This window comes from Sebastes fasciatus, chromosome 21, assembly GCF_043250625.1.
Source record: "Sebastes fasciatus isolate fSebFas1 chromosome 21, fSebFas1.pri, whole genome shotgun sequence".
Lineage (NCBI taxonomy): Eukaryota > Metazoa > Chordata > Actinopteri > Perciformes > Sebastidae > Sebastes > Sebastes fasciatus.
The window spans coordinates 22,408,097-22,425,644 of record NC_133815.1 but is presented as its reverse complement, the minus strand read 5'-3'; the positions used below and the strand labels follow the sequence as shown (position 1 = coordinate 22,425,644).

General features: G+C 41.4%; 1 protein-coding gene across 2 annotated transcripts; it reads right to left on the bottom strand.

Moving 5' to 3' along the window:
* Nucleotides 1-932: 932 nt before the first annotated feature.
* Nucleotides 933-15,590, bottom strand: anks6 (ankyrin repeat and sterile alpha motif domain containing 6). Of its 2 annotated transcripts, none has more exons than XM_074621885.1 (18): nt 14,939-15,590; nt 12,893-13,111; nt 12,560-12,761; nt 12,162-12,312; nt 10,566-10,610; nt 10,232-10,436; nt 9,977-10,083; nt 9,098-9,249; nt 8,747-8,984; nt 7,536-7,585; nt 7,057-7,251; nt 6,797-6,959; nt 6,483-6,703; nt 6,192-6,384; nt 5,236-5,303; nt 4,860-4,976; nt 4,561-4,645; nt 933-4,428 (listed from the first exon to the last, which is right to left on the bottom strand). In XM_074621885.1, exons 1-18 carry the CDS (start codon nt 15,274-15,276, stop codon nt 4,379-4,381), a joined length of 2,799 nt encoding a protein of 932 aa, XP_074477986.1. In that variant the 5' UTR covers nt 15,277-15,590; the 3' UTR covers nt 933-4,378. The 2 variants fall into 2 exon arrangements, with proteins under 2 accessions (XP_074477986.1, XP_074477985.1); XM_074621884.1 differs by having other exon boundaries at nt 4,549-4,645; nt 14,939-15,589.
* Between the last annotated feature and the right edge of the window lie 1,958 nt (nt 15,591-17,548).

Below are 17,548 nucleotides of genomic sequence, written 5' to 3'. Positions count from 1 at the left end.
CCTGCTCCCCACTAAATCACAGATTCTGAGAAACCAAGCATCACAGGACACACACACACACACACACACACACACACACAGTAGTAAAGCCATTGCCCTAGGTGATGCTCATCTGAAAACCGCACTGGCTTGTACAGCCAGAGGCCGATGGCCACAAAGTGAATTTCAATGCAACGGCAACCAAGCTCTTAGAGAACACTCCCAAACGCTGGGAAAATATCTGGCAACTTGTGCAAAATGTGTCACTGCTGGCAGAGAGCAAGTCACTTGCTTTACATTTTCACCTCCAATCCCAAACATCCACGCACACACCTGGTGGAGAACAGCACCATCACAGCTCATTAAGTTTAGTACTTAATCGTAAAATCGTGTTCTTTGAACATGTGAGATAAAGTGGGGGAGAGTTTACTTGTTTCTAAGGAAAATCAGTGGTTTAAAAACAGATGAAATGGCTTTAAAATTGGCAGATTTTTAGCTGACCTTAGGTACATGATCTTAAGCAACTGACTTTTCAAGATTTTGCAGCACATTTGTATTTGTGAATTTTGTGAAATCTTCCCTAACATTTGACAGTATCGACAATATGACACATTTTCTTATGATTATCACGTTAAGACCAACTGCTCCTTAGTGTATATGTCCTATAAACCACCAAGGTTTAGTTTTGTGTTGTCCTCAGTGTGTCTGTTGAGGAGTTCAGTGTGTACTGCTGTAGGGAAGCACAGGGAATGAAGATCGTAAAAAACTGTCACTTGGTGAATATGTATCTCTTCTGGAGATCTTAACATCGGCTTTAACTCAGACAGACTCAGGTTCCTTCAGTCGGCATGTTTTACCACAGACATGCGATCGCTTTCAGCAGATGAGGCTGACATCTTGGCTAAAGCTGTTGGGATCGTAACAGTAGCAGGGTTAGATAGAAATACAGTCAGTTTGAAAGAAATTAATTTATTCATTAAAGAAATCGTCAGTATCTACATCACTGATTCTGTGACCCATGATCTATGTCCGTTGTGCCTTGTATTACCGCATGACAGCTGTATTGCTAGTTACAAACAATATTACTTAGTGTTATTCAATCCAATCAAAACCGTATGTGAATTAAATCAATTGGGAGGAAATTGAATGAGTCACTCCATTTGCTGCCCACATGCCACAGCGATGTTAATAAATTCCAAATGTATTTTTCTGTCCTACAGTTTCCTACAGCTCACATATGACTGTACATCTGAACACTCAATCTGCCACAGCCCTGGAGAGGAAAGCTTTCCTACACTGAGTGATGCTTTTCATTAAACTCTACAGGAACCCTGTCGCCTGCCTGTCGGGCCAGTCTATATCCAGGTCATCAATAATGATTTCAACAACGCCAGTGTGTTGCTATTTGGTCGTGTTTGGGGATGGTCTGTGTTTCTGAACTCTGTGGAAAGTGGTTTGAAGCATTCCTCATTTCTCAGCTGATCTTGCTCACATGGTGACAGTAGCTTCAAAAAACAAAAACACTATACAGCCAACATGGACAATGATGTATATACTAAACATGTATTTCTTTAATGCCCCCCTCCCCTCAAATTTCTTTTTACTTGTTGTTACTTCATGTGTTAACCATATAAAGGGAAAATTCGCCACCTTTTATGTGGCTATTTTCCAATCAGTGTTGATGGTAAATGTAGTCAATTGAAGCAATAAATTCCTCAGTGCGTGCTATATATTACAGAGAGCTGAAAATCTGTTGTTCTTCCTGAATCCAGCGGCGTCATTTGACGTGACAGTGACGTAGTTGGATGCAAGGAAGAACTACAGGCTGCTATTTCAGCTTGGATGTCTCTGCCTCTGGGTAGCCACAAGGCACTCATGCTCTAGATGCCGCTCAAACAGAACTCCCTTGTTCTCTTCACTTGTGTGCAGAGGATGTTATGGACGAGGATACATTTTACAGTGTTTTGGCAGACTCGAATATTTAGTCATATTTATTCAAGCCGAAGAAATGCAGCGGAGAGAGGCCGAGGCTGCGGCTACAGTAGCCGTGCAAGATGATATGGGTTGGCGGGGACCCTCCGGGCATCAGAGGCTCATGTGCAATGCATCCTGGTACATGAAGGCACTGCCGGCACTGCTCTGTGAGCAGGAATACTCAGCTTTCTCTGTCAATATAGCACGTACTGAAGTACTACATTTATCATCAACACTGGTTAGACATCCACTTAGAAGGTGGCAAATCTTCCCTTTAAATCTCAATTTAATGTGTTTGTACAAGCTTGATTTTGTGACATCATAAAGTTTGTAAGCCAATCATGGTCCAGTATGATTCTCACACAATTTTGATGTGGAAACCTTCAATGTAGATACAACGAGAAAACATTTTTCAGCAGGAGACATCTTGTGTCGGGTAGTTAAACTTTTGAAATCAAAAATATTTGCATATTTATAGATTCTGGATTTTTCAATAAAGGAGGAGTTTTAACAATTTTAAATAATACTTAAACCATATCAGACACAAATTATCCTTCAAAGCAAAGCAGAGCAGTTGTATGTGTCCTAAACATGGCTGGAGGGGATCTTGAAGTCTCAGTTGCAGCTCCCAGACAAGGTCTTTACACCTCCTTGGCAGCCAGCTACTTATGACATAAACAGCTACACCCGTGCAGGTTGTTAAGAGAGCCCACAAATGGAAATTACAGCATAACGGTAAATGCTAAAACTGCTGAAGTAGCAGTGTTACAGTCGCACAAGTAGAATAGGGTCATCAAGTTGGCAAACTGTCTCAGTAATGTCAGTTACACAGTCAAATACATCTAAAGTTTGCATTAGCTAATATTCGCTACCATAAACTACTGGTCATACCAAGCCAAGTTTAGTTTTATTGCTGATGAATTCAACTTTTCATTTGTAAGAGAACAACGTAACATTTTTCCATTCAAAAGTGACACAGTCTTGCTTTAATGTGGCTACTGTAGCTGAAGAAGAGACCTCAATCAGGGAGCTAAACATTCACTTCACAACATACAACAGTACATTACAGCCGGACAGTACCACTCGGGTAATTTATTGCATCAATAGAAGGTCACTGCCATCTTGTGGAAGGAACATGGCTCCACATCAGATTTGATTTTGCATAAAAGTTTTACACGAGCAAAGCTGGACCTGAAACCTTGTTTCCAACTATTAAACCCGAACACCAATGAATAGAGTTTGTATTCAGTTTATTTTTGCAGCTTTTCATTTTGGACCCCGATTTTATTTCTGTTTAGTGATTCAATCCATCATCCAGGTTCCTTTTTGAAAGCGTACAGTAGGTACACAGTACATGACTGAACAGGATATGATATCAGTGCCATCTCATATTTAACTGACCCATCTGAGCACAGCCCATCCCTTGGATTAAAACATGGATTTTAAGTACCTAATATTTATTATGAATGATATAGCGCTCCATCAGACCAACTTTAATGATGAAGCCAGATGCAAAAACATAGATCAGGCTCAGTGGAAAATATTGCTCATTGCCCCTTTTTCAACCTTAATTTATACTGCTCATAAAATGCTCCCAAAATCCCAAGGTCCAATAAGATCTTAAAAAAAAACATAGTTATTGCATCATCATAATGTTTATTTATTCATGACAGCACAGTCTTGACTATGTTTGCATAGTGGTCCATAAACTAAAGACATAAACACACTAGTGAAAGCAGTCCAAGAGACTGGATGATTAAAAATAGCTCGGCTAATGTCCCTTTCTTTCCCCATGTTCTTTCCTCATCAGTGCACCTTTTTCACCTTTATCACTGCTTTAAAGTCTCAATCACAGTTTTACAGGCTAATACCTGTTTTATTGTATTTTATTGTTATACTCATAATCTCTCTTTTCTTTTCTCCTCACGTACCGTGTCATTTTTACAATACATACATTTTTACAATACCTCTCTCTTGGCTTGCGCTCACTCTCCCTCTGCTGTGTGTTATATTTATATTTCTTCTCCCTAACCTCTCTGCGTAACCCAAGCGCTGCATTAGCAGTAGATGTAGCAACTGTATCACTATGGCAAAAAATATGTAATTCGCCACACATCATGTGCTTTGTCAAATAGCAGCAGGGCACTGAACTTAGCCAGCCCTGTCACACCTCCCCTGCTTTAGGATCCATAAGAGGAATACTTAAACGCACGTTTGGTCCAGGAGGGTCCTACAAAAGGCAGATTATCAGGGTCTATTTGGTCGTTTTGCTGCAGCATCCTCTTGCACTAACACCGCTTGTGGTCTGGGACACCGGCGTCCAGAAGACTCCATATTATTCGTGCCTTGGCTAGAGGTCACCAGCATCTTACTCTTATTCTAAGTACCTTTGGTGTACTTCCTGGTAGGCATCAGGGCTTCTGGGTTATCTTTTGTTGGAGGAACGAACCTGGTGTCTCATCCAACCTGTTGGTGCTGATGAAGAAAGGTGGAGAGAGAGAAACAGATAGAGAGATAGATTATGATGTTATGACTTTGCACGTGCTAGTGCTCCAATTTCTCCAGCAGAATTCAGCTCAGTTTTTTGACACTCACAGCGTGGTTCACCTGGTTGTCGTGGGTTACTGGCGCTGCTGCCAAAGGAAGACTGGAAGTTATGGATGGTCTCTTGAAGGATCTGCCTCTCTCGGCCCTGATGACAGCCAACAAACGGTCATTATAAACCAGTTAACATTCTCAGGCAAAGATGATGCTATTGCTATACTTTCACACATCTTGTTCCTCTGGTGTCCACTGTAAGTTGTTCCCTGTAGCAATTTCCATCCTCGTTCAAAGTATACCTATCACTGCTGGCTCACAATGCTGACCATTTATTATGATATAATGTTGGGTTAAACTTTTCACACCTTTCCAGCATTGAGCTCTGATATGGCCGCCAAGATCTGTTGTCTGGGTCCGTCCGTTTTGATGCCCAGCTCCCTCAGATCTCCATCTGTTAGAGTCAGGAATGCCTCCATGTCCACCTAGAAGAAGAGAAAAGAGAAAAACTGACCATGTGCAATAAATTAAACATAAATAATTGTCTGATTTTAATTATGAGTACAGAACTGTACAGTCCATGCAGTCCTTTCAGGCACTGCAGTTTAGTGATGCATTGATGGGAAAGCAGTTTCCTTCACGTTGAGAACTCATGATTCAAAACGGAGGAAAAAAAGGGGGGAAAAAACAGGAAATTGAAGGAAAATGTTTGGGAATTCCCTTTTGACATAAAAGATAGAATACCTCCTGCTCCTCAAATATGGGCTGGTATTTCTCAAGGGACAGTTTCTTCAATATACTAGACAGCTCATCTGGAAAAGACAAAAACAACATATTGTATGATCAAAGGAAAAGTGATGAAATTTGGTACTCATGGCCAGAGTTTTTATAAGTAGATTTAGGGCGCTTTCACAAGCCATATTCTGCTTGGCTAGTCCGAATCAGAGTGAAATACTACTTTTAGTTTTTTTTCTATTTACTCTGGGTCGGTTATGCAGTGTACAAAATAAAGCAGATCAAATAAAAAAATTAAGTTGCTGAGGGACGTGCACGAAAGAGCTAATTTATCTTTTTCGTCTCGAGAGCTGACACTTCTATGCAGGGAATCACAGACTTTGATATATTTCTGTTGAAGTGTTTTCCCTTTGACTCAGCACTGATCGACTGCGCACGAATCCCTTCTGCTCCAGTTTATCTTCAATGACTTTATAAACATCACTATTTTTGTGGACTTTATTTAGCGTATTCTGTGTGTTCTCTTTGGCCCAGATGTCAAGCAAACATCAGCCTTCTGCAGAAGTCCAGGTCAGTCCTCTCCCACTCATACGAACTTGTCATTTACCTGTGTACATCTCAAAAAAATGCCCGCACAGGCAGTCTGCATTTTGGTTAGCTTCCGAGGACGATTACTGTTACCAAACGAACCACACCAGAGCTTAAACAAACTAATTCTTGGCTTGTGAAAGCGCCCTTAGTTTGTGTAATTTCAGGTGTTGTTGATTATTTTATGTCAAGACCCATGGTGCACATATGAGACCATGGTTCATTTCAAGTTATCAAAAATCAGTTGTCAACACCAATCAGTGTATTAATAATGATTACAGTCAATAATTGCGCACATCTATGAATAATGTTTTCCTGCTCTTTTGCGGCACAAAGAAGTACGATTTCAGTTTATGCTGTAAACAACGTGGTATCACCATCATCAGTTATGGTTCCACTGCTGGAGCCACCGCTGCTCTTGGAGCGAGGATGGGAAGAGGCTGAGGACAGAGAGTCTCCCGGTCCAGTGGGAGGTTTGGGCGTTGGGGAAGGAGACGGAGTCAGAGTGGGGGACGTGCTCTTGGATGTGGAGGAATTCCCTGACTGAGGTCTCTTCTTCAGCTCCATCTTCTACAAAGGAATAACAGTAGCACCAGTTCACTGACATGATAGGAGACACTTCCGTAACTTTGGCTGCTTTACACAGTAAAGGAAAACAAAACACAGACCCTTCTGGAGTGGATGTCGGAAGCCACCAGGCTGGGATGGGAGTGGATGTCAGGAAGGCTAATATCAGGCAGCGGCAGGCCGGGTGCTGAGGGGGGCAGTGGGGGTTGGCTCTGTGTCTGGCTGTGCTGTTTCTCTGGAGGTTGGGCCTTCACATCTATCAGGCCGGCTGCTCGCTTCCTTTGGGCTGCTATCTGGGAGAGAACGCTGTCTGCACTGCCCCCTGGTGGAAGAAAGAGGCAAGAGTATGTAATCTGGTTGCTAATGTCCACATTGTGTCAGGGTATGTTTGTATTTTATCTGTGTTTGTATGAACCTGAACGGTTGTGAGAGTCCCGGTTGATCCCTGCCACTCCATTAGAGCCTCCTGAGGAGTGGGGGGAGTGGTAGTGACCAGAGTTTGATGGAGAGGAGGAAGAGGGCCCCTTGGGGATGCTGGGAAACTTAATGGACCTGCTGACCACACGACTGATAGATGTCTGACATATAAAGGAGAGAGAAGGAGGCGTATGAATGATGACAAACATACACACAGGATTTACCAGCATCACCCCCATCTCACCCACAAACACTCACAATATCGGAGTTCCCACTGCTGTTCAGCTTCCTCTGGGGTGGCATGGGCAGGCGGGGCGCTTCGCTCTTTCCCTCACCGAGGAGGCGCGAACGATCCGAGTTCCACGGTTCAAAATTGGACGGAGGCAGGAAGGGAGGGATCACCGCTTTTAGCTTGTCATTGGGCAGCCGGGTCAAGGGCGCACCACTTCTGAGCTAGAGGTCATGGGAAAACATAGTATATAACACTACTACTGATAATAACTATAAACCTTATTTATACAGCTCTTATTGGAATGGTTAGAAAGTACAAACCTTTAAAACAAAATATTATTTCACAAACATGAAAACTATAAAAACCAAAAAGAAGCAGTAACTTTGCAACATGTTGTTTCAGCCAAGCATGCTAACTTTCTGACACCCTTTAAGGTAATTCATTCACAACAAGCTTGAAGAAATGTAGAATGAAGCATAGTTTACATCAAATCAAACACTCCTACCATTGTGGTTATAAGAAAGTCCTCCTTTTCTGAGGATGTCCTGCAAAGACCTGAATAAGGAACATAAGTCACATTTACACGTACAAGTTACATCTATTAACATACAACGACCGTATAACATCTTTCTGAATTCTGAAGGGAAATATTGTACTTTTACTCCACGACATTGATCTGATAGCTTTAGTTACTAGTTACTTTGCAGAGTCAGATCAATAATACAAAACTTAATTATGATGTATTATTATTATTATCACTGATTAATGTCTGGGGGGAAATTCACAAGCTACCCAGCTGTAGCCTAGGCCTATATAAAGTAGTTACAATTTGCTCCATCTTCACCACCTACAACATTAAAATGATGAACACACTAGTGCATCAATAATAATACATTATTACACGGCTTTGTTGAATACTCGATTCTGATTGGTCAATCACAGCGTTCTACGGTCTGTTATTTCTCCATAGCAGTCTGCTGCCTATGAATAACAGTCTGTTTCTATTTCTGATCTCTGTACACGGCAAGAGGACTACTTTTTTTAGTGGAAGCAAGAAAATCATTTTTAAATCAATATTTTGTGTCAAATTATTGATTCCTTTAGTAAGTAGCCATGTAATAAGCAGGATAATGTACAATGAGCCGGTCATTATGACAAAATGAATCCCGACAGGATGATTTAAAACCCTTGCACTTCGTGTCAGGGTTCTGCTCACCCTGTCAGGGTTCATTTTGCAAGAGTGACCGGCTCATTGTACATTATGCCTTACTTATTTTGAAATGGGCCATTTTGTATGATGAGTATTTTTACTTTTGGTACTTTTGGTAGTATATTTTTATGCTAATACTTTTGTACTTTTACTTAAGTATAATTTTCTTAAGCAGGACTTTTACTTAAAGCAGAGTATTTCTACTCTGTGGTATTTCTTCTTTTAGATCTGAGTACTTCTTCCACCACTGTACAAAGTCAGTCCCACTCCCCACTAGTGTCTGAACAATACAGGCAACAATCGAAAGCAGCAGCTTCCTCTGGAGCTACAAAAGGTTTTATCCAACTTTTTTCACACATGCAGTAGCACTCCCCACAACCTGTGAACAGACTTGTGTAAAATAGATGGAGTTCCCCTTTAAGCTAAACATCTGATGTGTTTAACATCAGACTACAGTCATTATGCTTTAAAAATGAAACTGAAATAATGTTATCACTCTGTCTCACCAGTCTCTTTGCTCTTGACTGCCCAGGCAGTGTTGATGTCATTCCCAGGCAGTGCAGGAGTTGGTGCCAGCGCCCCATTAGACACCGCAGCAGATTTCCTATTCGCCCTCATCGTGGCATCCAATGAAGTTTCAGCATCGTCTGAAAATGGAGCCAGGCGGTTGGATGAAAGGCCGTGCCTCAGGGTGTGAGTCAGCTTGAGCCGTCGGAACCGATTGGACATCCGACTCCACCAAGACTGGAAGGGGTGGAGTCAAACATGTAAGCGTCATGGTGTACAGTTAATGAGGGAGCTTCATTTTTTTTATTTATCATCCAGTCAATATTAAAGTAACAGGACTTCTCCTTTACCTTAAGGCCTCCCTTGTCGTCAGGTGGCACAGGGACGTTGTTGAGGGACTGTCGGCTTTTGGAGCGAGTCATTAAGGCTCTGCCACGGTGTTTCGACTTGTCCTTGTCTACTTGCATACACACTGATGCTAGCAGACGCACCAACTCAGTGTCTGAGAAAATCCAGAGTGGAAACAGAGAAAATATTCACCGGTTGAAAGGATTAACAAACATTGTGGAAACTACCAAGCATGGACTGTGTCAAGTGCTACTGTCCGCTTGTTGTGAAGGCATAAAAGGCTACTTATTCATAACTTCATTAGAATATGATTTCAGTTTTCTAGCTGTCTTTATTGAGGAATTAATTATGTTAGCAGGCATCTCTCATAACATATTACAAACAGTGAAGCCTACATAAAAAACCGTTACTATCCTTTTACAATAAAATGCCAACTAATGACTATTTTCAATATTAATTAATCTATCTTTATTTTCTCGAATAATAGATTCATCTTTTGGTCTGTAAAATGTCCAAAAATAGTGAAACCACAATTTTCCATAGCCCAGGTTGACCTATTGGAATTGCTTGTTTTGTCCAAAAAACAAAGATAATCACTTACTATTGTAGAACATTAGTAACACTAAGTAACACTGGTAAGAAAACATGCAAATAATCAAGACTGTGGAAGAGCACAATATGATGACTCCTTAACGTGATAGATACATATACAAGACAAATATCTGCTATCATTCATTTTAAGAGGGTACTGTTATTTTTTTACAAATACTTGATTTTATAAATCCTGCTATTTATTGCAGTTTATTAGGAAGGAATTGTTTGTGAAGTCTGAGCACATTTCCCCAAAAGCCTGTAAAACAAAGTGAAGATAGCGGGGGTACCTGGGTCGTTCAGCAACATGACCAAATCAAAGGCTGTGTATCCATTCTTAGCTCGGAGGTTGACATCAGCCCCTTGACTCAACAGGTACTTGACAATGTCTTTATTACTGGAGGAAGGAGGGAGACAGAGACAACAAAAGAAAGAGTGGGAAAGGATTGATGATAGTGTCAGCATACATGTACAACAAATACATTATCAAATGACTTCATATCCCTGCTAAAGTTTACCATAGTAAACCAGCAAATCCTTCTTACCCATGATAAGTGGCCTGCATTAAAGCGGTCCACCCATGGACACCATCTTGTTTGTCTATGTCAGCATTCTTCTCCACCATCAGCTGCACCACTTCTAGCTGACCGCTCACTGCTGCAATCATGAGAGGTGACGCTCCCTCCTGATTGGATGAATTCACCTGAGTAGGATCCTCCTCCAAAATCTCCTTGACTAGCTGGGAATTCCCTGAGTCAACATACACACACACACACATATGGATACATAAGATACATAGGTTTTTTTCAATCACTTGAATAACCAAAACACAAATTACTTGTAGTTGTCCTGCATCTATGAGTATTCAATTTAACTCACCCAATTTGAGAGCGCTGAACACATCTGGTCTTCTTCTGTCGTCGTCTGTGGAGAAAAAAGCACAGCTGAGAACAGAAGAGAGTTCTGATATACTAATACAACAGTCCTACTTGGCCAGACTCCACATAGCTCAGCATCATCTGTTAGTGTGGGGGGATTTAAATAAATACTAATCACTGCAGAGTACACCACTCACACAAATAAAAGTGTACTTCAACACAGACAAAAGAAAGAAAAAACGAGTCAAACTTCAGATCTGTAAGATACATTAAAAACATTCTGCTGTAACTGGAACACTCTGAATGCAGCCCAGAAATTCAGCCAGACTGATAAAAAAAAAATGGCAAAAGTGATTTTTTTTTCATCCACTTATCTATATTTCAGCTCAGCCAATGGCTATGTGGCACATAAGTGCCTAATCATTCATGCATGAGCCAGATTTTCTCAATAGATTGATAGCTTAAGTGTCAAACAATGTGCCACAAGTGAGCTCTGGTTAAGAGTATAGGTTTGATTTCGGAGATGGGCTAACTGAGCTAAAACTGCTGGTGAGAAGAGCATTTAAACATCAAAGAGGGTGAGAGCTACCACTGTTGGTTTCGCTCACACATTCCTGTTAATTGGAGTGCAATACAGCAACACACATTTCAACTAACAGGGTAGAGACAGATCAACACTCCCTGTTAAACTGAAAAAAATACATAAAAACAAAAATCAAATACCATGAATTCAACACACTCTTATACCAAAACAAAATTAAATATTTACTTGGGGGAAATTATATAACAATAGAAGCAGCAAAACATGCCAGAGCCTGTGAAAACCAGGAGACACATGAAACTGTACTGAACTCCTTCAAAATCTGCCTCTTTTTGATTTTATTTCTAAACTATATCTTGTCACAGTCACGGCCGTGTCTCCGGGTTTGTGTTTCCCTATGTTTTTTTCCCCTCAGCTGTGTTTGTCTGTCTGTGTGGTGTGGGCGTGGCGCTCCTCTCCTGGCTTCCAGTTACCACTGACTACCCACACCTGCCTTCCATCTAGCTCATCACTGTGCAGTATATCAACCCTGGTTCTTCACTCACTTGTTGCCAGATTGTTGTTGCAACCACTGTGGTAGTTGGCTGTTCTTGCTTGCTCTGCTTAGTGACATCAGCGTTATTTCTCTGTGCTGTTTGGATTTACTTAACTTACCCTGTTTCCTTGTGTCTCCAGGATCATTTCCCTCCGTCTTCCCTGCCAGCCTCACCTTAATCCTGGGCTATCTCAACAGCCACACCCAGCTAGGCTCAACGTCGGCTCTCACTCTTTTTTGTCTCTCCAATAAATCCTTAATTTATTCCCTAAATCTGTGTCTGCTTTTGGTCCACCTATTACTGATTGTAACATATCTTATTTATATATTTTATTCTTTAATTTTGGAAAAAAAAATATCTTATCATACCATACTATGTAGTATAATAATCCAACTGTATGATGAATTAATGAATTACTACAATTGCATGGTAATCCTTGTAGAATGCTTTGGCAACACTGTACTTGTATCATTATCATCATGCCAATAAAGTGAATTTGAAACAGAGAAGGGAGCTCTACCTGTCTGGGGTCGGACAGTGGTGATGGAGTCCAGATAGGCCTTGATGTCTCTCTGTTTGAGCTGCATTGCTAGTTCAAAGGCCGTCTTGGACAGAACGTTGACCCTGTCTGGGTCAGATCCGCGCTCCACCAGCTGCTGAGCCACAGCCACCTTCAAAACACACCAACTTTATTTGTCAGCTGCTCCAGTAACTCAAAACAAAGAAGATTCTGTTTTTCTACCAGTTATAACTCCATGTGCATTTGTGCTGCAACTGTGTTTTAAACAAACTCATTGTATCAAGATGTAAATACATTCTAAATGGATCATGCTATGAAATACCCAAATGACACCCACAATACCCATAATGTATTTTCCATCCATCTTGTTTATTTATACAACCATCCATTGAGCTCACCTTCCCGCTGAGGGTGGCCACCATCAGTGGTCCCCACCCAGTGGTCTTCTGGGAAAAGTTGACATCAGAGCCCCATTCTAGCAGCAGGCGCACTGAGGCCTCGTGGCCATGCTGAGATGCCACCATCAGGGCTATGATGTCCATGAATTCTCTGCCATCGCTGCCTCCTGGATAGCCTTCACCACCTCCAAAACCAGCTGTGCTGTGGAAAAAGAGGGAAAGAAAAGGATTAAGAACAGTCAAAAACTAAAGATGTTATTCAAAGGTAATCTAAACTGAGTTTTGTTTTAGTCCAGCAGTAGGCTGAATGTCTGTCTGAAAAACAGGCCAAACCTGCAGCTGTTGTTGTTGTTGCCGTTTGAGACTGCATCCGCAGCAACAGCCAGATGATCATAGTCATCGACGTAGGCCCCGCTCTCCAGGAGTAGCTTGACTACATGTGCGTGTCCCCCACGGGCCGCCATAGTCAGAACACTCGCACCTAGCCGGTTCCGTCCATTAATCTCTGCCCCGTTCTCCAACAGGATGTGGGCAACAGTCAGGTGACCAAACCTGGGTGGAGAATTAGAGACATAAAGAATGAGATAGAGAGTTGGACTTAACTTTCTTAAACCCGTAGTTTAAGGCAGTTCATCAAACATGCTACAAATGCATTAGGTACTCTTCTCTAAGCTAACTCAACTCCCAGGGGGTTGAGAAAGCTTGGTCCTCCTGTCACATGCCTAGCACCACACGATTAAGTTATGTCACACTTTATTAATTCCCATGGGGAAATTCATCCTAAAGTTTATACTGAACATGTAATACATACTGTATGTATGTCTTTGAGAGTGAGAGATTCTGGTAGATTTCCACACAAACATGCAAACACTACATAGAAAGGCCCCGGGCAGGTGTTGAAATGCAGACCCTGGCTGTGCCCATGTTATCGATCATGTTGGAGGCAAAAGCATGAGATGTTTGCATTACAATCAATGTTAGTACATTTTTGTGAGAATTATATAGTATTTTAGATACAACTTGATTGTCATCGCAGACTCTCCTCCTCTTTTGTGCAGGTTCTTAACTATATGGTATGCCCTGCTTGTGCACTTAATTTTACATTAAGCATTATGATGAAAAGATTAGTTATGCTCAAAATTAGGATAAGGGCATGGAAACTGCATACCAATTTGACGCCAGACACCAAGACAAAGGCATAAAAACATTTCAAGTTCAACCGAATGATCTCTCAAAGGTTATTTGTCAAAGTTTCATGACACTGACAGGTACAATGTTTTGATTAGATCAACATTAATATACCCTTTGTTGAAACCATGAAGGTGATTTCATTGGAAAATGAACAGATTGTTAAAGGGACTGTTTGTAACTTCTTACAAGTATAAATCACCCGGGTCGGTGTCCCATTCGTGCTCGCATATGCGCGCTCGCGTGTGGCTACGCTGTTCAGACAAGACTCCAACACAAACTACACGGAAGCACCAAAATCTCAAAGTTATATCTAGCGAAGCCCGTCTGTTAAACAGTGTTGGCTGCGGTCGTAGTACGCGGGGGAGACCGTAGCTTTGGTCTCCAGGGCCGGAGTCTCTGCTGTACTCTGCTCCTCTGCTCCTCTGCCTGTGTGCCTTCACTCAGCTCGCTCCACCTCACGTGCATGCGCGCACACTCCACACTGCAGAAGAGTTAGTAGCTCTGAGAATATCTAGTGGACATTTGTGCAGAAATAACTGCTGCAGCTCCTCCAGACCAACAGAGGTTTCCTTGTCTTGTGAAGTGACGGGGCTCCGCAGCGAGAAACGTTATCGTCTCCGACCGGGTGCCGGTGTCTCCCTCCGGCCGAGGCTGAGGCAGGAAAAGCCAACAATCGGATCAGCAGTGATTCATGGAGAGACATTCGTCTGGTCAGCTAACATTACTGCCAAGCAGGTGAAATATAGAGTGATATTGTGGTTTTAGCTGACGTGTGTCTATGTAGAGCGAGCACAAGCCCGACGCTGACTTTCGTTGACTTAACGGCCACAGGTGTCGCTGTTAACAAGCATTTCTGATTCTTACAAACAGTCCCTTTAATGCATGTTGCTCCACCAAACTCCATGCAAGAATGATTGATTTTAAAAGAAAAAAAATATTTTTATAATAGTCTCACAATGTCTAGTGCCAGTTTGTTTTGGTAAAGGTTCTTGGTAAAAACAAGCAAACCACTCACTAAACTTGGTGTTTCTATTGGACGAATTGAAGAGTGACTCCTGACAATTACTACACTGTATTGTGAGATAATTCACCATCACCGTCATGAAGTGACAACTAAAACAGACATATTCTCAACACAGTTTGGTTTGTCCTTCACTCCATACAGTGGAACAGCTCAATGAGCCCCACCTAGCAGCCTGCATCAGCGGCGTCCAGCCGTAGTTGTTGCGGCTATCCACCGAGGCCCCCTTTCGTAACAAGAACCGAACCAGGTTCTCATGACCGCTGGCGGACGCGAACTGCAGGGCGGTGTTGCCCTCCTCGTCCGTGGAGTCCACCGGGACCAGAGACAACAACATGTCCGCGTTGCTGCTCTCAGACCCGGCTTCTGACCGCAGCCGGCTCTGCCGCCCGGACTCTCTCTCTCTCGGGGCTCCGGGCTCCAGGATGCCCCGGGCGGTCTCATAGTCCCCCTCGTCGCAGGCACGGAAGAGCAGCAGCGAGTTAGCGGGGACACCGAAATTCATCTCCTCCTTTAAAGTTACAGAGTTACTAAAGTCTCCATTCAACTCCGGTCAGCTAGTTTCAGCCCCACTAACGGTCCACTAACGGTCCACTAACGGTTCACTAACGGTCCACTAACTGTTCCTCTGTCAGTTGGTGCCGGCCTTTGATGGGAAATCATGACGCACAGCTAAATAAAGTTGAGTTTCCAAGTTAATAACTTCTCTTCTTCTTCTCAAACACTACACCCGTGGAATCATCTTTTATCATCATGATAATTTCGTAATTATCTTAACGGGTTTCGACAAACAACTTTCTGGCTCCCGGTCGGTTCCGTTACTTGTTGAGGAGGCTGACCAGTACTGATGTGTTGGCCGCGAACGAGCCGGTTCAAAGAGCCGGCTCTTTTAAGTGAACGATAAGAGCCGGATCCCGTCCGAGAGCCGTTCTTTTTTTTGTTCTTTACTTAATTCAAGGCAGAAGGATAGGATGATCTTCTCCACGCAGTCTACAGGTACAGAGCAGGAGGTAGAGGAGGACAGGAAGAGAGAGAGGAGTGCGTTGCGCGAATAGCAGAAAAGAAGAGTGACAGTCGGAAACGAAGCAGCATGAAAAATTATGGTGTTCTGGAAATTATGAGGTTTGGTATAATTATATTGAGTAATTTAAGTGATATATGTGCACACATACTAATCATAGGTCAAAACAGTGCTAAATTTGGCTGAGTTATAAAAGGCATAAGTGGTAAAATGAGGAGCCGTTTGGGAGTCGAAAGAGCCCGCTCTTCTTGGTGAGCTGGGCCAAATGATCTGGCTCATTAAAAAGAGCCTGAATTCCCATCACCGCTGACCAGCATCAATACGTCTACAACACAACACTGGACTTCCGCTTTCATATTTCAAAATAAAAGCATACAATTCAATTCAATTTGCTTTATTGGCATGACTTTAAAAAAGAACAAAATAAAAACATATATATGTATATATACATATACATATATACAATTCATTAAGCAAATAACGATATATAGATATTTAAAAAGGACATGCAAGTAAATAGAAGAAAACAATAAAGAAGTAATTAATGTTTGTTGTGTCAATAAAACAAACAAACAAATAAAAAACAATTAATAACAATATATTGCAATATCAAAGGATAAATGTAAAAAACAGCAAAAAAAACAACCCATGAAGTAGAGGAGTAAATAAAAGGCAGAGTGTGAGTTACATCTATTATGTGTTGTTGTTGTGGATGTCTGTGACATGCACTGACATATCCTGCAGCTTATATAGCGATGACACTATTTTCTCCAAGTAGATGTTGTATTTTATTTTGGTCAGAGAGGGAATCAAAATCTTGGAGTTTACATTTAATTTTTGTAAATATTTTTTTCCTAATATCTTTATATGTGCTACATTGTAGCAGGAAATGTCATACATATTTATGCAATGGAATAAGTGAGGAGCGCTTACTCATTGCTTTTTACATTTTCCCGGTACCTTTGAAAAGCGACAAATGTGACAAATGCCAAGCGATATGATACGCTTCAAACTAACTTTCATATCATTCTTGTGTTACCACATTACTCAGACTTTAGAAAATTACACATCTTGTAATTTCAAAATGCAATATATAACCACAAGCTTTATTCATGTGTTTCTATGTCAGAAATATGAAATTCATAATGTACAACCATATCATTTATACAATCTTTGTGAATGTTTTATTCACCTTTGCTTATGAGATTGATAAAATATTAGAATCAATGATTGTTCAATTATTAAACATTTTTGACCAGAAGTTTTTGAATGGTTTTAAATGTCTGCCTTGAAGATAAGGTTGTGTTGCTAGATATAGCCTATTCAGAAGTGTTCTCTGCACTCAAGTTGTCACAATCCTCACACACAATCCACACTCAATGGCAATAATAGGTATATGAATCCTGATTATTATTGCTTTTCATATGTGTATCAATTTTGATTGTAGTCATGTTAGCACTCATGTTAATATACTTGTTTTATTTTTTAAATCTTTGCCGGATGTAGCAGTATGCTGTTGCGTCTACCTTAACACCACCCTGGTGGAGCGGGTAGTTGTTAGTGTTGAGGGAACACGTCACTGCCCGCTGGTGGCCACATGTCAGAACTACATCTCTGTATTCTTCATTGGCATCAAAATGAATGCTGAATATTATTACTTTTCTTAAAAGTGTGATGTGTCAAATGTGGTATTTTATAATCATCCTTATACTTCTGCTCGTCATATATACAATTATCAAACGATATGAACCTTTAT

What these genes read in the sequence shown, in the direction of transcription:
- anks6 (XM_074621884.1), bottom strand. Translation starts at nt 15,276, where the DNA reads ATGAATTTCGGTGTCCCCGCTAACTCGCTGCTGCTCTTCCGTGCCTGC. An exon ending in AACAACAACAACAGCTGCAG is followed by an intron (nt 12,762 to 12,892) that starts GTTTGGCCTGTT and finishes CTTTTTCCACAG; the next exon opens with CACAGCTGGTTTTGGAGGTG. An exon ending in CAGAGCTCAATGCTGGAAAG is followed by an intron (nt 4,646 to 4,859) that starts GTGTGAAAAGTT and finishes GGCTGTCATCAG; the next exon opens with GGCCGAGAGAGGCAGATCCT.